The sequence below is a fragment of the Lotus japonicus genome, chromosome 1, assembly GCF_012489685.1.
Source record: "Lotus japonicus ecotype B-129 chromosome 1, LjGifu_v1.2".
Classification (NCBI taxonomy): Eukaryota; Viridiplantae; Streptophyta; class Magnoliopsida; order Fabales; family Fabaceae; genus Lotus; species Lotus japonicus.
This window is the reverse complement of record NC_080041.1, coordinates 95,004,681-95,027,503: the sequence shown is the minus strand read 5'-3', so window position 1 is coordinate 95,027,503 and position 22,823 is coordinate 95,004,681. Positions and strand designations below refer to the sequence as shown.

The window sequence follows — 22,823 nt, the reverse complement described above, 5'->3', positions numbered from 1 at the left end:
AGGGCGGATGAAGGTTGATGGTGGATCTTGTTCCATTTCTTCTGGTTATTTCCTGCAACAAGGGAAGAAGGGAAGTAATGTAATGGTGGAGGATGCCTTTGGTGCATAGGGGACTAATATAGGAAGTAAAGGGATTTATGGTGTAGGAGGAATGAGTAATGGGGTTGGTGGTGAAGATTAATGGTGGTCAGAGTTGGTTGTGTAGGCAGTGATGGTGGTTGAGATTGTAATTGATGGTGGTCAGAGTTGGTTGTGTAGGCATTCTGCTGCTTGATAAGGGTGATCCAGGACTATAAGTTTCGGATCACTCCAGGACTTTAAGTTTCGGATCAATCCAGGACTATAAGTTCCGGACTGATTCATAATTAAATTTACCACCCCCCTTTTTAAGACGTCCGAGAGTTGAAAACCCGGATTAATATGAAACTTCAAGATTCGTACCTCTAAAACCAGATACTGTCACAGACAGAAACGTGAAAATGCAGTGACAATAATATGGGACAAACAGACCTCGTTACAATACTGGAGCATTGTCTTAATATATGTAGGAAAATATTCTTGCTAATAATATGGTTACAGACATGGTTACAACATTACAAACATGAATCATATTATCAATCTTCTGTTATGTCTGTTAAATCAAAGTTGGTAATAACACAAGGACCAATCCAAACAGTGTGTTCAGCCATAAATCTATCCAAACGCTCTTTATACGGTTTACACCATTCGGACTCGGGTTCTTCAACGTTGTATTCCCATTGGGGAGCAATTGGCGGCATAGGATGTCCAGACACCAACTTCAGCTACATTTAAGAGTATAGTAGTAAAATTAGATATATTTCAATATAAATTGTTTAACGTGACAAGAGAGTGTATTAATAAAAAAGAAGATATGTATTTAATTGAGGATATACCTGTACAAAGTGATTGGTCACATGACCAATAGCTATGACAGGATGTTCTAACGGTGGGGCGCCTCCTCTCATCGGAAGGTAAGTGTAACTAGATTTTAACGAGATGGAGATGAAAACCACCCGAAACCGGTTAGCAATAAGGTACCCCATCTCCGGTAGATGCATCCATCTGGCTTTAGTGGCTCTACCATCAGGAGGGAGAGTGAGACGATTGTGCATGGCTTGTACCACATCATAACCCCACATGCGTGTATAGTGTTTCTCATAGAGTGTGAGTTCTACAATCAGCTCTTCCCTAACCCGAGGCCAACCGTCCTGACCGTTCTGAAGGTCCAGCAATGCAGCGACGGCTCTGTATCCACAATTACCATCCCCGACAACATCTATCACTTCATGTATATATGGCCATAAAAAAGATGGCAACTCCGGTAAGTAGATTTTGGAGCCGGTGGCCGTCATAGCCATCTTGTTCTTTGACTTAGGAGCTTGCGATGTTGGAGTTGTTTTAGGAGTTTTGGTGAGCCTAGGTTTCCTCTTGCTAGCTTTCGATTCTTGTTCTTTGGTCTGATTGTCAACATGTTCCCAATGTGAAAGGTCACGCTGGGTGGATCCTATTGATTGACCTCTGGGAGGTTTGGTTTTCCTCTCCTTGGACGATTGATTGTGCTTTATCTTCACTTCAGGAGGACACAATGAACTGATTTGAGGACAATAAAGCTCTTTAAGCTTCCTTCTCAGCATACTTTGGCCCGCATCATCCAAGGTATTGAAATGAGCCCACAAAGCCTCAATCTCTAGCGGCATGCATCCACTGTTTGAGGTTTGACTCTCCACAACAGGCACTTGTTCCCAAGAAAGTATCTTCCAGAATGGATCAACTGCTGCATACGGAATTGAGGCAATACTCTGAAGTGCACAAGCGCAAGGTAGTCCATGAGTGACTTTCATCACGCAACCGCATTTCTCACCATGACCCCAAAATCTGTTTTGTTCATCATACATTAGGTGAAGTGCATGTTTAGCAACGAATCCTCTCATATTCTTATACATTGGAGACTTGAAACGGTGCTCTACAATGTTAATACTGCGCTCAAACGATGCTTGTATTGCATTGTGGCGTACAATGGTCAACCTATCAATTGCTTCCCATGAATCGCACAGGTTACCCTTGCCATTCCTAAGCATCTTCTTCAAGCTTGCATGTGCACTTTCAGCCCTGCATACAAACATGAAGCTAGTCTATCAAGCCTATCAAATGCATACAAAAAATGAAACAAGCCTATCAAATGAATCAATTCTATCAAATGAAACAAGTCTATCAAATGCATACAAAAAATGAAACAAGCCTATTAAATGAATCAATTCTATCAAATGAAGCAAGTCTATCAAGATTGCATGTGCGTAGTACCTGTTACTTGTTGTCGTTCCAAAATGCTTCACTCTGTTTGTCCATGCCTTCACAAATTTCTCCTTGTGAACCAACCAAGTGTCATAAATGTACGATGTGAACCTTGGATGATCCTTACACATATCACACATGTCGCTCCATTCCTCCTCAAATTGTGTAGTTGTTTCCGCATATACCACTTCATTCCACTTTTGCATCACTAAGGCTTTAAAATCCGTTGTGTCAACCCACAATTTGCACTTTGCCTCAACATTCTTGTTTATGTGGAATAGGCATAGTAAATGGGTAGCCTCAGGAAAAATATTCCGAACAGCACTGAGTAAAGCCAATTCCCTATCAGTCACAATCACTCCAGGTAATCGGGCAGGGTCAGCAAGTAGAGATTTCATGCACTCCAAGGCCCAAACATAGTCAGGTGTGCGCTCACGAGTCATGTAGCAAAATGCAATGGAGTAAGTCAGACCAGTAGAAGTGAGGCCAACCATTTCAAGCAATGGAATTTGAAATTTGTTTGTCTTGTATGTGCAATCCATGATTACCACGTGAGGGAATGTGTTGAAGAGTTTAATAGCATTAGGATGAGCCCAGAAAAGTTCCATAATGACACCCGAATCTTCTTCATGTCTTTCAAAGTGAACATAGTTGGCTTCTGCCAACTTCTTCAGCAAATATTGCATCTCTGTAAGTGGCCCGCGGTCTAATTCTTTAACTTTTTTGATGCGATTATACACTTGAGTGATGGTAGACAAGTTACCCGGATTATTTTCCTTCAAAGTGGCCAACATGTGTCTCGGTGGGACCCAATTGTTATTCATGCTGTCGACTTGAACCTTCTCTTCTTCTGTTAGTCGACCAGCATAGGAATGGCCAACCAAAGATCCAGCTGGTTCATGGTTGTGTACCCCTTCCAACACTTTCAGCCACCAATTTTTATCACCCTCCGTAGGTCGTCCTTTAAGTTTAAAAGGACAATCACATTTTTGTGATCCGGTGGAGTTGTACTTGAAGGACTTAGGGTCCTTGTACGGGATGTACACACCATGCTTCGAGCACCGCAGAACAATATACATATTTCCACCTTTTCTGGAATAATCAGACCTTCCAGTCACAATCGCATATCCATTGTCCTTCCCAACATTCTTAGCCCATTGTTTAAGGTCATCAACAGTTTCAAATATCTGTACAGTGGTAACATATCATTTTAAAATTAGTAATCAATTCAAGCATCACTAAACAATAATGTCATTATGGTATACGCAATGAATACCTGATCGGTCGACCATAAATGAGTGGTATCCACACTTATAGGCTGAACATTATCTTGTTGTTGAAGCAACATTCCTTCACTGACATCATTATCTTGTTTTAGAAGCAGCATTTCATCATCATAGAAAAATGTGCTCGTCATACTGCCTGCATAAACCAATCTGCCACTGGTTAACAGTCCGTATAATGAACATTCGTACTAATCCGAGACTATAACTCTCGTACTAATCTGAGACTATAACTTTCGTACTAATCCGAGACTTGAACATTCGGATTTATGTCGGGGCAGAAAAGTTGAAGTGATTGTGGTGGCAAAAAATGAAGAGAAATTTAAATGGTAGAAAATATACACAAACGTATATTATTGGCAAATTATAATGGGTGCAATGATACATACCAAGGTGGTGCTGGTTGATGAAGGTTGTTGTTGGTGGTGCATGAAGGTTGTTGTTGGTGGTGCAATGATGGTGGTGGGGGGTTGAGGGGTAGTAAGAAAAGAGGAAGTGAGGGAGTGAGGGTGATCAGAAGTGAAATGTAATGGGGGGTGGTTTGGTGGTTGAGGAGTTTATGCAGGCCATAATGGTGGTGAGGTAGGTGAAGCTATGGAGTAATGGTGCTGAAAAAGGTGGTAGAATCTGTCAGAGGTGTCCGGAAGTTGAAGTTTCATACTAATCCGGAAGTTGAAGTTTCATACTGATCCGAAGGTTGAAGTTTCGGATTATATCTTGAAGATTAAACTTCATTACAATGGTTTGTGTTGTTGAGTGCCAGGTTTTGGTTTCCATTACAAGGGTCGATTATTAGGGTTGGTTATAAAAGTTATTGATTTTTAAAATTATTAGGGTTGATTATAAAAGTGAAAAAGAAAAAAAAAATGTTAAAGTGAAGATAAAGCTCACAAATTATTAGGGTTTAGGGTAAAAGTGAAAAATAAAAAAAAAAATATACGTTAAAGTGAAGATAAAACTCATACTAATCCGAAATAGTAGTGCAAAATACATAGTCCCCTAATATCATAATAGTAATGTCAACAAAATGCTCATACAACTAATGTCCCCTACTGTCCCCTACCCCGACGACCTCCCCTACCCCTACGACCTCCCCTGGCTCCTGCCCTGCCGCCCTCCCGGCCACCTGCTCGGCCACCTGCTCGGCCGCCGGCTCGGCCACCTACTCGGCCACCTGCTCCCAGACCTCCTCTCCCAGCAGCGTAAGCAATGCCCTGTGTCCCAGCCAAGTCCTGGAGGATGCGAAGTGCTCTCTCCGTTAAAGCGCGGGCCTGTGTGCCTGGCAGCAAAGCATCATCCACCTCAAGTGACAACTCAAGGACTTCTAAAGCCCTACGCAAAGCAGCCTGAAAGTAAATAATAAAAAAAACGCTGTTAGTAAATCACATACAGAAAACCACAAGTGCATAAAGAAAATAGAAATAAAATTTAAAATTTACCACGGCACTGAGATCAATCCTCCTCTCATCCGGTATGATGAAACAATGAGACACTCTAGCGTACCAATCCATGTAACCGCCCACAGCCTGTCCCTCCTCTATAGCAGGGTCGCCCTCAGGGAACAAGTACTGCACATAACCTGCGAATGCCGCATCAACAGCCTCAGCTGCGGGAGATCTATCCATCTCACTAGGGTGGCGCGGGATCGTCTGTATATACCCAAACTGTCGCATGACCCGCTCCGGAAGATGAGGTCGCACAGCAGGGGGATAGGGACACCGAATGTAGCCTGAGAACAAAGCCCTCTCATCCCGCTGTCGCCATTCCCTGTGGGCCTCATATGGAGTCCAAGTGACGTCGTCGGCCGTCAACTCATCAAGTAGTACTCGCCTCTCGTCAAGCCTAGCATGCCCCGACCGTGACTCTGTCCACCTACGAGCTCTGGGCTGGTCCTCTGTGTAAGCCGGGTTCGCATACCGGCGAACGAGCCTGTCTGGAAAGTGCTCAAAGACCCAGGCCATCAACAGGGAAGTGTAACCGGCCAACTGTTTGACCCCGCTGCGAGAAGACTGTCCAAGCTGGTCGTACAACGTGGCAAGGGCCATGGCGCCCCACGCGAACTCCGACACCCGCTCAAGATCCTGTAGCATGCCTATCCAACGGGCGGAGAATGAGTGCCCCCCACTCTTGTCGGCGAACAATGTCGCGCCAACAAGATGCATCAGGTACATCCTGGCTGCATGCTCGTACCGCCCCTCTACATTACAATGTAATACCAATTATGATTAAGTAAATATAAATAATAGTTGGAAAAAGTTCAGATAATGAATGAAACAAACCTGCAACAGCTTTCGGGTAAAGGTCTCGCAAGAAGCTGAACCTCATAGTCGGACCCCTAAGCTTATCAAACTCAGCCATGTACAAATCTGCATCCCCCCCTAACAGCAAAGCGCAGGTCTCTGCCACATCATATCTCGAGGCCACTCCTGGAGTGTAGAATCTCCCACCAACCGGGATGTGAAGAAGAGCGGAGACATCGTCAAGGGTGACAGTCATCTCCCCAAATGGCATGTGGAAACTACTAGTCTCCTCGTGCCACCTCTCCACAAGGGCCGATATAAGCCCTGGATCCGTCTCTACATAGCTGCACCTGACCAGTGGATACAGTCCGCTCCTCTCCACAATCAAGCGGACCTCCCTGTAATTGTCCCCCTCACACGTCATCAGCCCGAGCTTCGTACCAGCAGTGGCAAGCCTCAAATCACCTCGCTCAGAATAACGAGGGTCAGTGGTGCCTAGTAGGGTATGCCACGTCCACGGCGCTATGTGATCCGGGTAATGCTGCAGAAGTGACAACTCAACCGGCCCACCAGGAAACGGTGGATCTCTCTGGAGCGGCGGCATATTCGGATCCTCTACCTCTACATCCTCACCCTCAATCTCAGACTCAGACCCCGACTCCGACCCCGACTCCGACTCCGACTCCGACTCCGACTCCGACTCCTCAACTGCATCAATATCAAGTGAAGAGGTGGAAGGCTCAACAGTATCGTGGGCGGTAACCTCAGGCGTCGACTGAGGAGAAACCTCAGTAGCAGTAACCTCAGGCGTCGAGAGAGCAGGAACCTCAGTAGCAGGAACCTGAGTAGCAGGAACCTCAGTAGCAGGGGCAGGAACCTCAGTATCAGGAACCTGAGTAGCAGGAACCTCAGTAGCAGGGGCAGGAACCTCAGTGGTCGCCTTCGGAGCCCCCTTCCTAGCCCACTTCCGAGAAGTCGACACATCTGTATCATGATCACCTCGCCTATGAGAAGCGTGGAGATAGGCACGACGATCGGCCAACTCTTCAGACGATACCCTCTTAGTTTGCTTTGTCCTCGCCATAATCTATCAGAAAAAATAAGGAAAACAGATTAATAGCTATGTAATGAGTAACTAACTAGTTGAAGCAATCCACAAGTATACACAGTAAACTAATGTTATGAAATTTCAATACAATTCAAATAATGTTATGAAATTCAAATGTGAAATCTCAAGTTGGTTATGTCCTTAACCACTACCCTAAGATAGCCAAAAGCATGGAAATTATCTTCACCCCATTCATCTTATCATGAAAAACAATAACAGAAGCAATAGGAGAGACAGTACTGAATCTCTCAAGTCCGAATCTTGAAGTCCTGGACCAGTCCGAATCTTGAAGTCCTGAACCAGTCCGAATCTTCAAGATTCGGAGTACGAATATCCCCAAATTCGCACCTCAGAACCCCATATACCCCAGAAATCACAATAGGAATGAAATTTCACCAAATCAACTCATAAAAAGGGATTCGAAACCTAACCTAATCTGAAATACCTAAATTTGAAACCCTAAATTTGAAATTACAACACTAACTCATCAAAATACACATGATTCAAAATACACATGATTCTTGGTCGTGGATTCCAACAAATTACCTCAGTGTGGTCGGTTTTGAATCACAGATGATTCTTGGTTGCTTTTGGTCGTGATGTGTGGGTCGATTTGGGTGCCTCTGGGTCGCTTCTCCTGAACCAGTCCGAGAGTTGATGTTCTGTCCCGTTACAAATGTGAATCTGAATTGATAGTTTTGTTCTATTATTAACTGAGTCCGACATTTGAAAATTCGGAGGAGTCCGAATGTTATACATTCGGACTAAAACACGGAGGGGCAATATTGGTTTTTCCCCACTTTTAAATGGGGTGGCAAAGCTAAACCCAGGGGTGGGAAATCTAATTCCCCATTCTATCGTTTCTCGAAACCAAAGAGGTGGTTGCCAACAGCGTTTTGTCAAAGAGATGGAGGAATCTCTGGCGGTCAGTACCCGCTCTCAACTTGTACATCGACACAGAGGACCACAGCGAAGATGAGTGTTCCTTCTTCAAGGACTTCATCTACTCCGTTCTTTTCCGAGTATTAGCAAATGGGTCAAGTTTGTGACACAATGTAGAGTTGAGAACCTTAATCTCTATGTCACAACTCACTTGCAATTCCCACCCGAATTGCCCATTAGATTTCTTAGCTGCACAACGCTGGTGGTTCTCAAATTGCATGGGCTACATTTGAAGCTTATTTCTGTTGGGAATTCAATTTCTTCTATTGGATTTCCCTCGCTCAAAATATTGCGTTTAACACATGTTTTATTCACAAGTGGTCCGAGTTTCTAGCTGGATGCTCAATTCTTGAGGATTTGTATGCACATGATATAGAGTTCCTCACCGATTATGAGTCCTCTTTTTATGGTCAAGAGTTTAAAAGCTTAACCTTATCCAAATTGACCACAGCAAATATTGCTGGTTACCATTATTTTCCGGTGAATCCATTTTCTAATGTGAAGTTTCTGGGCTTAGAAATAAAACAGGTTTCATTATGATTTATATATGGAATGGAAAAGATTAATTTGATTGATCTATGTATTGTTTTTTTGTTTCTTCATTTGTCTTTCTAAATCATTTAGGTGCATCATGACTTTCCTTCCTTTCATAATTTGACCCAATTGGAGCTTTTGATTGAACTGGATAAGTCGCAATTGCTAGCAGAAATGCTCAAGCACTGCCCTAAGCTTCAAAGCCTTTCCCTTCAGGTTCGGGTATGCAAAGTTTAAGTATGATTTCTGTTTTTTATTTTTTTTAATATTCCTTCATGTTTTATAAATGTGTATTGGTAATCTACATACAAGGATTGTAGGAGGAAGATTGGATGCGTGGTCCAGAAAATTGGGCGGATCCAGATTTTGTTCCTGAATGCCTTTTGTTAAACCTGAAAACCTGCTCTTTTCGATATTTTGAAGACCTAGAAGTTGAGCTTCAGTTAGCAAGATATATTTTGAAGAATGCTAGAGTTTTACAAACCATGAAAATCTTGACCGGGCCTGCAATCAGCCGAAGACAAATCAAAATGATTAGAGAAAAGTCATCCTCAAGCAAGCTCAGTCCTTCAAGATGTCAAATTATAGCTCATCCGATGTACAGCCATGTAAGCAGTAGTTCCTATATCCTTCTTGTCTTTTCATTAATTTCTACCTTGCAACTACTGTAGTTGGTTGTTTGAACTATGAACGTCGAAGGGCAAGAACTTTGTCTTGGTGGACAAGTTAAGGAAAAATGTTTCTCACATGATTGAGCCCGCCAACTAACATTATAGTTGTTGCTTGTGGGCTTTATTCTTAAATTATAAAATTTCTTTTGTGTTTAAATGCTATATTTTGTTGACATTTTTGAAGATATAATACTTTTTGCTCTCTAATTCTACGAGCCATATATTACTAGAATATTAAGGCAGTGTTGGCTGAGCAAAAACAACCAACCTGCTACAACTAAGAAAAAAAGTTGGGTTCCAACTGATTCAGATCATAATTAGATAATTTGGATCTTATTGTGATTCAAACTATTGGTAATATTGATCTTATCCTTATACGAACTATTCTTCATAGCTTTCCTCACAAAATTGGAAAGACCCTAAAGTTTGTGAATTGATATCTATTATGTCTAACTATTTAGAAGAACTGAAGAAGTCCAAAGTCAGGTCTTAGAATTCAAGAGACAGATAGAAAAAGATAGAGGGTGATAAAGAATTTAGAGACGAGATTTGAAATAGTGTGAGAAAGAAAGAGATGCAAAGAAATTGGAAGGTTTTGATGTTATATGGAGACATAGTTTCTATTTTAAGGGTACAATGTCAGACATAGGTTGTGTTTTGTGAACATCAACAATATACCCAAAAAGAAAAAGGAGTTGATTCAACTTGAAAAACTGAACCAAACCAAACCAAATTGGAAATACAATTCAATCAAACTAACTGAAATGGTTATGAATTGAACCGATTCTATGGTTTGATGAACTGCTTGGCTCAGTGAACTGGTTTTCATACTGTGAACTGAGTTTGAACCTGTTTTAAAATCATTTTTCAGAACTTGTTCAGCCTCAATAATTGGGTTTGTAAAATCAGTATCAGATCTGGTTCCATGAGTTCAAGAACCAGTTTACCTAACATTAGTTGTTTATTTTGAAGAATTAGTTTTTATAAAGTCCTACAACCAGTTCAAAAAGAAAACTGCCCAAGACCCAGTGTGAGAACTATTTTCATTAATTTTAGAACTGGTTATGCGACCACTCTATATACTCCACCAGTTTGCTTGCATATTAAATGATAACAGAATTAGAATCCATGTCTTAATTCATCAAATTAAATAACAGTAGTAGAAGGGGTTTGTTCTCATTGCTTTGTAGGAAGAGAGTGCCTTAAATGGTTCCCCAGATCTTGTTAAACTGCCAGCATATGAAAATTCGTATTAAGGAATCCACTTTTCGGGTTTTGATCAAGGGCTTATGTAGAATTAAGGGGGTGGATTATGCCATTATGATACTGACTAGTATGATAAAAGATAGTCATATAGTTTGGATGGGAAGATATGTTCTTTAATAATGCCATCATGGAGTGAATAAAAGGATGTGACTATTGTTGAGGCTTTGGTTGTTTAAGGAGGTATGAGGAAACTAGGATAAGGAACTTGGTGAAGGAAGGGAGGGGTTTGTATTCTTTGTAGATTTTGAACCAGATGAAAGAAGATAGAGTTAAGCCTGACATTGTTTGTTATATTATAGTTTCTTGCAAAAGGGGATTTTGTGAAGTTAGATGAACTATTTGATGACATTCTTGAATTGGGACTCATTCATGATGTTTAACTTACAATTTGTGTGTACAAATGGTTTGTGCAAGCAGAACAAAGTAGATGAAGTTTGGATGCAATCTGATTGTGGGTATTATGCAATACTTGTGTTGGTTGGGACTTACTTCAGTCCTGATGTTTATACTTACAATGTGTATATAAATGGTTTGTCCAAGCAAAACAAAGTAGATGAAGCCCTTAAGAATGTCTCTTTTATTGATAAGTTAGGATGCAATCCTAATGTGATTAGTAACAATATTTTATTAGGCATTTTTGTGTGGCTGGAGATTTTAGTAAGGCAAGTGGATTAATGAAGAAAATGGGGATAGAGTATTGGGATCAACTTGCATACACATAGGAACATGCTTGATAGTTTGGTTGGAAAAGTTTTGATATATGAAACATGCCTTATGTTGGAGAAGACGTTGGAGGAGTGTTTTGATCCTAGATCTTCAACATTTGATAATTTCCCAAAATAATGACTATTATTAAAGTGGCCAGGGCGATAGACTTGACTTTGAAGTTTATAGGCTTTCTCTATATTTTGGGTTTGAAGAGCTAAACTATATCCCCAGTTAGCAGGTTCGAGATACTAAAATTCTTCTACCAGCATTTGAAAACAAAATCAGTAAATCACTAATTGTGCTCAACCATGGTTCTTTGCATAATCTATATCGATAAAGAGGCTGCTCCATTTTCAACTAAATGGAAATCATGACTTTTCTGTCTTGGTGGTGATTGATCTGTTGAGAAGTATTTAGGATTAAATGGTATAATTAATTCTTACCATTGTATTTTCAGTTTTTGACCTGTGAACCACGGGTAAATATGCTCCAGTTGGTCTGGTTTTGTTGAACTTTAGACTTAAAACAGTCTTCTCCCTGAGTACATTGTTTATCATGAAACTAATATCTTAGAAGTCCAAGCTTAACATTAAGTTTTACATATGACTGAGTTAGATTTGTCAAATACTAACTACAACCTGGTTCTTTAATTTATACATTAGACAGAAACTTTAGAAAACAATAAGCTACAAATAGTTAATTTATTTTCTAAAATCTATTTTTTAAGATTTTGACCTTTTCTTTCATGCTCAAAAGTCAAAGTGATTCACGGATACAAATAACTCTTGTTTAAGTCAAACTAGTTTGTTTTAGTTTCATTTTGTTGTTTACTCTATATACCCTTCCTCTGTTTTTCATTAATGATAAACATATGTTATGGTGCAGCAAAGAAGTTAGTTACGGCAGAGGCTAAGCTAAGCGGAAGAGGAAACACAGCCATATCATAATGTGGGAGTAAAGGTTGAAAATTTGCTATGATGTAATCCCAAGTTGTATTTCCATTTGTAAGACTCATGTTGGATTCTTGAGATGTACTTAAACTGATATATGAAGGAAATTTGAACTTGGTTTTAATTGATTCCATCATTATGATTGTAAATTAACACCAAATCCACCCTGTATCATGAAGTGAAAGGATAACCCAATCATGAAATACATACCATCCAATATTCAAATTTTGACTTCTCAAATTTTGTCCTTTGAGGCAACTTTGGCAATTTGGATTCCAACATTTCCACTTGTGTCATTTCTCAGTTTCTTACGTGGTTGAGGACATGACACTGATGATTTAAGTTTTCTCTTCGTGCATGGAGGTCTATCATCTAAACTTTGAACTGAATCAACATTAATCTTATCAAGGAAATGATATTTCAAGGGTATTCTTGTCAAATACATGCATCCCAAAATGAGACGTATTCTATTTCAAGTGCCCATGATGAAGGGAATAGTATGAAGCAAATTCTTTCTTACCCTTTTGAAACCAAATATAACCATCATGTTTAGTGCAGTGTATCTTCCATTTCTTTGTCATCCCGAGGCTTGAGAAATACAGGGTTTGACACATCACAACCATGTTTCCTAGTGAAACCAGTTGGAACCTTCTGCACACAGAACTTAATGTTAGCATGCGTGATAAAATTTACAAGCATAGCAGAGAAATTCAATTTTTTTAATCAATTGTACTTATAATAACTTTGTTCTATTTCATGATCAATCCAAGTCTCCAAAGTCCAAAAACATAGAGGAACTTTATGTGCACTTAGGGCCATGCATGTATCATGTATGTCCCAAAGAAGATACAATTGATGAGAAGAATTATTTTTCCATTTGTAACCAAAAAAAGAGAAGAATTAGAGAAAGAGGAGGAAGGAAATAATACTTAGAAGCTTTCCAGCTTCAAGACTTCTTGTGAATGATCTTATCTCGTTTGTTGCAAGTCATGGATGTTGGGACGGAGTGATTTTGTATCTGGGTGTAACAATTGGACTACTACGGTTTATAAGAGCCATTCGAAATTAGATTTAGAAAAATCATCAATTCACACCCCAATTTGAGCTCCAACTTCTGAGATATAGGAACAGAAGTGAGACATATAATAAGATTGTTTATGCTAATTTTTTTTAAGCAAATGAATCCACTAGCAGCTTGGGGTTGAATTTAAATCCTCTTTGAGTTCTTAAGTGAAAACTTTAAAGTGTCAAGTTTGAAAACACGAATGATTAGAGTTTTGCACATATTTGTATAAATTGGAAGATTGTTTGAAAAATATAAGTAGAAGTAAAGTACAAGGAAAAGATTGCCAAAAGGAAAATAAATAAAGTAGAGAATTGCATTGATATAAATAACGATCACATGCTCAAGTTCTCTATTGCAATTGTTTGTCACATATGTTGGACGTATAAAACTATTGACAGTTTTTCAGCAAATGAACCTCATTACAACATGAACTAATGCTACTATTTATAGCCTAAATTACCAAATAGAAACATAACGTAACCGTAAAACAACTACAATTTGACGTTCTGCTAAACACTTACCTAACATCTTGATTGCTTTTCATGTGTCCTTCCACCCAGGTACAGAACTATAAAAGTTGGGTAAGAGGAGCGAAAATTCAGCACATTAAATGTTACTAATTGAAAGATATAGTGTAAAAATTTATAAGGGGCGAAAATAATATTTCATTAATATTCTATTGAGAAATTTTTTGCTCTTGGGGCTACTGCCCATTTTCATCAATACCTAGGTTCATCCCAGCTTCAACCGACATCTTCAACATCATCTATGTATCTTTTGTTTACCTTCTTCCATGAAACAACTCTCTTCTTTTAAATTCAAGTGAGCCAAGGAAACAAGACATCAAGAGATCTCGACACCATATATTTACCCAAAACCTTAAGGTGTTGACACATTTCATATAATGTCTAACAAATTTGAGACTCCAACTCACACTTGAATTCTCAACAAATTCCTCCCAAATTATAGGTCAGAAATCACTCTAAAAGAGCATCTTCATCCCTAGCATCTTAACTTTTTGTTCTTAGCACTATTCACGTGGGCCCGAAATGCCACATAGACTCTAAGCAATTGATAAGAAACTATGCAGATTTCGCTCAAACCATAAGTGAAATTAATATTTTTTGGAGATCAAAAGAATTTATTGAAAATCAAAAGCAAAGTACAACCCCCTCAAGGAGGAGACAAGGAAAAGGAACCCACAAAATCCCTGCCTCAAAAAACAACTAACAAACGAAACCACCAGAACCCAAAAGCCAACCACAAGAACCTTAAAGACCACAAAGACTATTGATCATTGCAAGATCACTACGAACCCACAGACCCATTATCCCTAAGATACTTCGTTAGATCACAAATAGCCTCTTCCTCGCTGCCGAGGAATTTCATACCTGCATATTTTCCGAAGAACCAAACCTTCTTAGCACATGTGAAATATGGATCAGAGGGAGACGAAGGACCATCCGCGGTGGACCACGCACAGTATCCTCGCAAATAGCCTTCTTTGGTTGACCTCTAGGCCTACGAGGAGGCTCCTCCGAATTATGCTTCGCCATTAGCTTCTTCCTTGGCCTCGAAGGAGAAAACTCAAGAGTAGGATTCCCATGACAAAAATCCTCAACTCCCAAGGGAAATAAAGTTAAAGGAAGTGATATGAGAGTAAATTTTCGAAAATTGTTGAGTTTTGAATTTACTTTTATGTTAAATGTGATGAAAGAAATATTGGGAATCAATGATAGCCTTTTGTCAGTCCTTACAACTATGAGAGAAATTTGTCATTTCAGCTAAGACATTATCATTAAGATGTTTCCCGAGATCTTAATTTAGGAAAAATGTCTACTTTATAGCGATTTTTTTATCTTTCAACTAGATTGATATGTCTTGATTTTGAACTTCCTATTTCAATAGCATCTATATAGCGATCTTTTCCTGCAACAAAAGTTATTAAGGCTCGAGTTCACAACAAGATTGAAGATGATCTTCTCATAAATGTATTAGTTGTATATATTAAGTATAAGGATAACTCAAGTGGTAAGAGATATGAACATAAGGGTTGGGTGGGATGAGAGTGAAGGGTCCAGGGTTCGAACCCTGAGGATGAACTAATTTACTAACATTACTAACAATTAACATTTGCCTATCAATATATATATATATATATATATATATATATATATTAAGCGAGAAATTGCTAAAAAATCATAGTTAATGCAATAATAAATAAATTTAGTATTATTAAAGAGCGAAAAGTTGTAGTTGATGCTTTATATTAGTTGATGCAATATCTAGTGACAATTGTTTAGTCTTTCATTTTGACCCCGCAACAAAAATTCTTGGATAAGCCATGTAAGGAAGATGTGTATATAATTTAGATTTATATATAGATTGCCTTAAGCTTCGTTTATTTTGATTTGTGGTGAGCAAACACTACAAGAAAAATTACCTTTAGGGACAAAAGTTTAGCAGCAATAAAGCTATTGCCAGCAATTTATGAGCAAATTAATAATTTTTAGGCAATACTTACATTTAAACCGACAATTAGTAGAAGAATCAGATCTTTCTTTCGCTCTTTCGCTCCTTTATTTTCGTTTCCCGCTTTTTCTTTCCACATTCTCGATCAAAACCCTCTTTCAGAAACCCTCTCTCTTTTCAAATTCTCCATACAAAACCCTCTTTCAGAAAACCCTACCACTGATCCCTGATCCTGAGACCTTGCCCTCTCCCTCTGAAACCACCACCACCATCCTCTGAGATTCGCGTGAAGGTGAAGGTTCTTGTGAAGGTGATGGAAATCACGTGAAGTGGAGGTTCTCTCTCAGGAAATCTGGAAGGTAAGTTTCTCGATCTGAAATCTCTACTCTAATTTCGTTTCTCATTCCTCAATTTAGGGCTTAGGTCGTGTTACGATCCACTGTAGAGTGTGAAAAATGAACGGTGGCGTAGATGTAAGGGTAACCGATGCATTCAGAGATGTTCATGACTCTCGATCTATGTGTTTATGTTTCTTCGATTCCACTAGTGCAGATGTGATTTCACACGCTCAAATATAGAAACATGATTTTGGATTGTGCAATTTCTTCACTGTTTACTTCATGAGTCAAATGCTTTCTATTTTTAAAATTTGAGCAATTTAGATAGATATCTTCAGTGTAACCAATGGATATAACTGATATTGTTACTTCTTAGTTGGTGTAATTGAGTATAGCTGATGCATCTATCTATATTGGGGGCCGATTTATGTAGATTTGGATTGGTTGGTGACTGCATCTTGTAACTGATATGCAAATGAATGGTAATTTACTTTGTGTGACCTAGTTTTATCTTTTTATGGGTTTAGTGGGTGGAAATTGTGCTTGTAATATCCTTATATATATATATATATATGTAGTTCTAGATACAGTAGTGTGTGTTGGCTGGGTTGATAACGTGATTATAATTCTAGCAAGGTAATTTTGTGAGTGTTTCAACAGGGACATGTATTTTGGCCTTTGGAACTTAACATAGCACAAGATGTATATTAGTGAAAAAACCCCAAAAGAAAGAGGTGTATATATATATATATATATATATATATATATATATATATATATATATATTAAATCTTGGTCCTGGCTCAAGGGGAAAACAAAGGGATTCCATTCTACTCAATATGAGTGGCAAGTCCAACCGGTTCTTACACTCACTTCGCTGTGACCTGCTGTATGGTTGGAGCCATTTATCTGGTTAAGAATCAGGGCCAATTTGTGCAGAAATTTCAACTTTCCACTGGATACTATTACTTATCTATTTGGATGGATTTCTAGTTGGACCCTCGTATTCTACTGATTCTCTGTTGAAGTTGCAGATGACATGAACTAGAATTGAACATGAGTTATTTTACCTACTGTTTCAAGTGTACTGTTTTTCTGGTTGGTTTAGCTCCTATGTGTGAGCTTGGTTTACTGGTTTATTATCTAGTGCAGCTTGTATTTTTCTTCTTGTTTTAGTTGTTAGCTTTTTGCTAACTTTCTACTCTTGTAATAGGTTGAAGTACCCTTAGTGCTTCTTTTATACATCATTTTGGCTTATCTAAAATACATATTGGACTGGGCGGGACATAAAGAAGATTATGTCCCGCCCAAAATGAACAAATAACCATTGAAGATAGCCATGGCGGGAAAGGCGACACGACGAGCTTCATTGCCCTCCCTTAGATGATGGACCCACAAGCCAGCTGGAAGATTCCTTTGGATTTGTCTTATATGTACGGGGATTTGGGCCCTGATTGTCAGGCCCAAATATAGGAAAGATCCATATCATGACCACACCCTCTATAAAAGGGGAGGTCATCCACTTGTATGAAACCAACTTTTTCAGCATTAATGAGAATATTCCTTTTATGGTAGTTTTGCTATTTTAGTGCTCTGCTAGGGTTTACTTTTTGTCTTTCTCTTACGTAAGCTTGCCCTAGTACAGAACATTGGCGCCGTCTGTGGGGAGGACTTACCTCTTCCGGTGACAGAAGGAGGAATCGCGAGCCATGGAGACTCGTTCATACGGCGTAGGTCGGCGCGATCATCGCCGGCGCGGTGGTGGTCGACACGGCGGTCGCGCCGGCGGACGAAACAACAACCGTCCCGTACTGGACGACCAAGAGCAGGAAGCTTCCTCGGAGGGGGTCCACTCAGTGGCGCCGTCGCCGGCGTCATTGGTGAATGCAGCTCCGGGAAGACCTTCAGATCTGATCGCTAAATCAGATCCAGGTGTTCGGCGGCGTTCAACGCCGCCTGACTACGTGAACTTGGAAGATCTTAAAACAACTGCTCCACGGAGAGCACAAGAGGCAGTGACAGGTATCACGCCTGCGGCTTTGCAACAAATGTTAGATACCTTGCAGAAGGTGCAGTCCCAAAACGAGCAGTTGCAAGCCCAAGTTGAGTATCTTACTCAGCGGCAGAATTTTAAGCAAGAACAACGCCTGGAGGCGGAGGATGTAGTTGAATTCCAACCTTTTGTTCCAGCCATCACTAGGGTGGACATTCCAAAGCACCTGCAAACCATGGCATTAGACGCCTTTTCGGGCGAATCTGATCCTATGGAGCATCTTAGATACTTCAATACTAAAATGGTGATCGGCGGGGCGTCGGATGCGGTAAAATGTCGATTATTGCCTTCCACGTTCAAGGGCATGGCGATGCAGTGGTTCATTCGACAACCGCCCTTCTCCATTGATAATTTCACTGATCTGTCCACTAAGTTTCTGACTCAATTTTCCGCCAATAAAACCACAAAAGCAACAATGTTTGATCTCATCAGCATACATCAGCAACCAGGCGAGAAATTAAAAACCTACATGGCACGCTTCAGCAAGATGGCGGTGCAGTTGGAGGATGAAAATCCAGATGTCTGTTTGGCGTCATTCAAAAATGGCCTTCGGGCGGGAGATTTGAATAGAGACTTAACAAGGCGACCGGCGAAGGATATGATGGATCTTCGCGCTCGTGTTCAAGAGTTCATATTGATTGAGCAAGATGACCAGAAGAAACAAGAAAGAGAGGAAGGACGTAAGCAGTCTCAATCTGGCGGTGTTTCACAAGACAAATCTAAGGCGGGGAAGGAAACCAGGATAGCGCAAACCCCCCGTGTACCAAGACCGGGACCATACCACAACTCTAAACCTGGCTTTCAAAATACATGGCACAGAAATTCACAAGGTCCCGCTGCTGCCACAGCTGGTCAGCCTGGTGCTTCGCCAACGCCAATCCCACTTACTAAGTTGAATGCACCCTTAAGTACCATTTTAAGGGCGGTTGGACAGACCAACGTTGTGCAGTACCCACCACCCCCACGGCGGCCGCCAGCTAACGTGGACACCAATAGGTGGTGCGAGTACCACAGAGCGTTGGGGCATACGACAGATAATTGCTGGAATTTAAGGCGGGAAATTGATCGCTTGATTAAAGCTGGCCATTTGGCAAACTTTGTCAAAGACACAGCAGCGCCGGAGGTAGCTAAAATCACTCAAGGGGACAAAGGTAAAGGTAAAGAGATAGTTGAAGAGTTGGGCGATCCTGCTGGGGAATGCTTATCTATTGCAGGAGGATTTGGCGGGGGTGCAATTTCAAGTAAGGCTAGAAAACGCTACGTGGCGGCAGTACACTCAGTACAGGAGTCGAACGAAGGCGAGTGTTGGGTGAATCATTCCCCTATTATATTCACCCCTCAGGATTTTGCGCATGTAATTCCCCATGACAACGATCCAATTGTGGTAACAATTAGGGTTAACAATTATGTGACAAAGAAGGTATTCTTAGACCAGGGATCTTCGGCAGATATCATCTATGGAGATGCCTTTGATCGCCTGGGACTAAAGGAATCAGATTTGAAACCATACAGGGGAACTTTGGTGGGATTCACAGGAGACCGTGTCAGTGTGCGGGGATACGTCGAAATTCCGACTGCCTTTGGAGAATGAGAGTTTGTCAAGAAGTTTCAAGTAAAGTACTTAGTATTGGCGTGTAGAGCCAATTACAACGTACTCTTGGGGCGAGACACCCTCAACAAGGTCTGCGCGGTCATCTCAACTGCTCATTTAACTGTTAAATATCCCGCCTGCAACGGGAAGGTCGGGATATTGCGTGTAGACCAGAATGCAGCAAGGGAATGCTATTTGAGGAGCGTGGCGCTCTATGGGCGGAAGGCCGCCAAGGAGAGCCACCGAATTACAGAAATCTTCCCACAAGAAGGATTTAGCTTGGACGCAAGAGATGATGCTGATGATTTTCGCCCACAACCGCTGGAGGAAACCAAGCAGGTGCAAGTCAAGGACAAGTTTCTAAAGATTGGCAGTGGTTTGACAACAGAACAAGAGGACAGACTAATCACCCTTCTGGGTGATAATCTAGATCTCTTCGCATGGACCATCAATGATGTACCAGGGATTGACCCCAAGGTGATCACTCACAAACTAGCCATACGACCAGGGGCGACCCCAATCATCCAACCAAGGCGAAGAATGAGTGAAGAAAAGAACAAGGCTGTACAAGTAGAGACTGAAAAATTGATCAAGGCCCGCTTCATCCGTGAGGTACAGTACCCAACGTGGCTCGCCAATGTTGTGATGGTCAAGAAGGCCAATGGGAAATGGCGAATGTGCACGGACTACACGAGCCTGAACAAAGTGTGTCCCAAAGATTCGTACCCACTTCCCAATGTTGACAAGCTTGTGGATGGAGCTTCAGGGAATGAACTTTTAAGTCTCATGGACGCTTATTCGGGCTATAATCAGATTATGATGCATCCCTCGGATGAGGAAAGTACAGCATTCATGACCAATCAGGCGAACTATTGTTACAAGACAATGCCTTTTGGTTTGAAGAATGCAGGAGCTACGTACCAACGGCTCATGGACAAAATTTTTTCAAAGCAAGTAGGCAGGAATATGGAGGTGTATGTGGATGACATGATTGTAAAATCCGCCAGGGCTAGTGATCATGGTGGCGACCTTAAAGAAGCGTTTGATCAGTTAAGAACATATCAAATGAAGTTAAACCCTGAGAAGTGTTCTTTTGGGATCCAGGGAGGAAAATTCTTGGGATTTATGTTAACATCAAGAGGAATAGAAGTAAACCCAGATAAGGGAAGGGCGATCTTGGAAATGAAAAGCCCAACAAGTGTAAAGGAGGTTCAGCGTTTGACAGGGCGAATGGCCGCCTTGTCACGTTTCTTGCCAATGGCGGGTGACAAAGCAGCCCCGTTCTTCACATGTTTAAAAAAGAATTCAAAGTTTCAGTGGACAGAGGAATGCGAACAAGCTTTTACCAAATTGAAAGAAACATTGGCCACATTACCGGTACTCTCCAAGCCAACACCAGGCGTTCCATTAGTGCTCTATTTGGCGGTTACTGACAAGGCGGTAAGTACGGTTTTGCTCCAGGAAGAAGGAAAAAAGCAGAAAGTTATATATTTCGTGAGCCATACTTTACAGGGGGCAGAATTGCGGTACCAAAAAATTGAAAAGGCGGCTTTGGCGATTCTGAAAACTGCAAGGCGCCTCAGACCTTACTTCCAAAGTTTCCAAGTCAAAATTAAAACTGATGTTCCTTTAAGGCAAGTACTTCAGAAGCCTGATTTATCAGGGCGATTGGTTAGCTGGTCAGTTGAGCTGTCAGAGTATGACTTGCAATATGAGCCAAGGGGCCAAGTCACAGTCCAGAGTTTAATTGACTTCGTGGCGGAATTAACACCCACTGAAGGAGAGAAGACTCAAGGAGAATGGGTCCTGTCTGTGGATGGATCCTCTAATAACACTGGAAGTGGGGCGGGAATAACAATCGAAAGTCCAGATAAAATGATCATTGAACAGTCTCTCAAGTTCGAGTTCAAGGCGAGCAATAATCAATCTGAGTACGAGGCTCTGATTGCCGGCTTAAGGTTGGCCATTGAATTGGGAGTCCAGAAGTTATTTATCAAAGGAGATTCGCAGTTAGTGGTTAAACAAGTGAAAGGTGAGTACCAGGTGAAGGATCCGCAACTGTCCAAATATTTGGAAGTGGTGCGCAGATTGATGATGGAGGTCAAAGAAATCAAAATAGAACATGTCCCGAGGGGACAAAATGAGAGGGCTGATGTATTGGCGAAGTTGGCAAGCACAGGGAAATTGGGCAACTACCAGACAGTCATTCAAGAAACCCTGCCTCGCCCGAGCATCGATCTGGTAGAAATAAAGTTGAAAGCTGTAAAGTCAGTCAATGAGGGCGAGCTATCTTGGATGGAATCGATTAAAACCTTCTTAGAGAACCCACCAAAGGAGGATGATTTGAACACGAGAACAAAACGCAGGGAAGCCAGTTTCTACACACTGGTGGATGGTGAGTTGTATCGGCGAGGAATCATGTCTCCCATGCTCAAATGTGTCGATACCAAGGACGCCCTCGGAATAATGACGGAAGTCCACGAAGGCGTGTGTTCTAGTCATATTGGCGGGCGATCCTTGGCAGTTAAGGTGATAAGAGCAGGATTCTATTGGCCAACGATGAAGAAGGATTGTTTGGAGTATGTTAAGAAATGTGAAAAATGTCAAGTCTTTTCTGACCTGCACAAGGCTCCACCAGAAGAATTAACAACCATGATGGCGCCTTGGCCGTTCGCCATGTGGGGGACCGATATCTTAGGACCATTCCCTGTGGCGAAAGCACAAATGAAGTACATCATCGTGGCGGTTGATTACTTCACTAAATGGATAGAAGCCGAGGCGGTGGCGACTATCACAGCTGCCAAGGTCAGGAACTTCCTGTGGCGAAGGATCGTTTGTAGATTTGGGGTCCCCATGGCGTTAGTAATGGATAATGGGACCCAATTCACAAGTAATGTTACCCGGGAATTCTGTGCAGAAATGGGAATCGAGATGCGATTTGCCTCTGTAGAACATCCACAGACCAATGGGCAGGCTGAATCGGCTAACAAAGTTATCCTGAAGGGTTTAAAGAAGAAACTGGATGAAGCAAAAGGGCTTTGGGCGGAGGAACTACCAGGCGTTCTTTGGGCATACAACACCACGGAGCAGTCAAGCACAAAGGAAACCCCGTATCGTCTAACTTATGGAACTGACGCCATGCTCCCAGTGGAAATTGAAAACCAAAATTGGCGAGTGGCTCGGTTTAATGAAAATGACAACGGAGAAAACTTAATAGCAAATCTAATTATGCTGCCCGAGGAACAACGAGAGGCCCACATAAGAAATGAGGCGGGAAAAGTGAAGGTG

General features: G+C 41.1%; 2 protein-coding genes across 2 annotated transcripts; one reads left to right on the top strand and one right to left on the bottom strand.

Annotated features, from left to right (window-relative positions):
- Positions 1-392: 392 nt before the first annotated feature.
- Positions 393-7,762, bottom strand: LOC130713037 (uncharacterized). The gene is made up of 7 exons (XM_057562842.1): positions 5,876-7,762; positions 5,036-5,793; positions 4,678-4,942; positions 3,590-3,735; positions 2,323-3,500; positions 915-2,130; positions 393-803 (listed from the first exon to the last, which is right to left on the bottom strand). Exons 1-7 carry the CDS (start codon positions 6,918-6,920, stop codon positions 615-617), a joined length of 4,797 nt encoding a protein of 1,598 aa, XP_057418825.1. The 5' UTR covers positions 6,921-7,762; the 3' UTR covers positions 393-614.
- Positions 7,763-7,976: 214 nt separating this feature from the next.
- On the top strand, positions 7,977-12,164 carry LOC130713028 (putative F-box/FBD/LRR-repeat protein At4g13965). The gene is made up of 5 exons (XM_057562834.1): positions 7,977-7,985; positions 8,076-8,414; positions 8,511-8,642; positions 8,741-9,028; positions 11,951-12,164. Exons 1-5 carry the CDS (start codon positions 7,977-7,979, stop codon positions 11,960-11,962), a joined length of 780 nt encoding a protein of 259 aa, XP_057418817.1. The 3' UTR covers positions 11,963-12,164.
- The last annotated feature ends 10,659 nt before the right edge of the window (positions 12,165-22,823 follow it).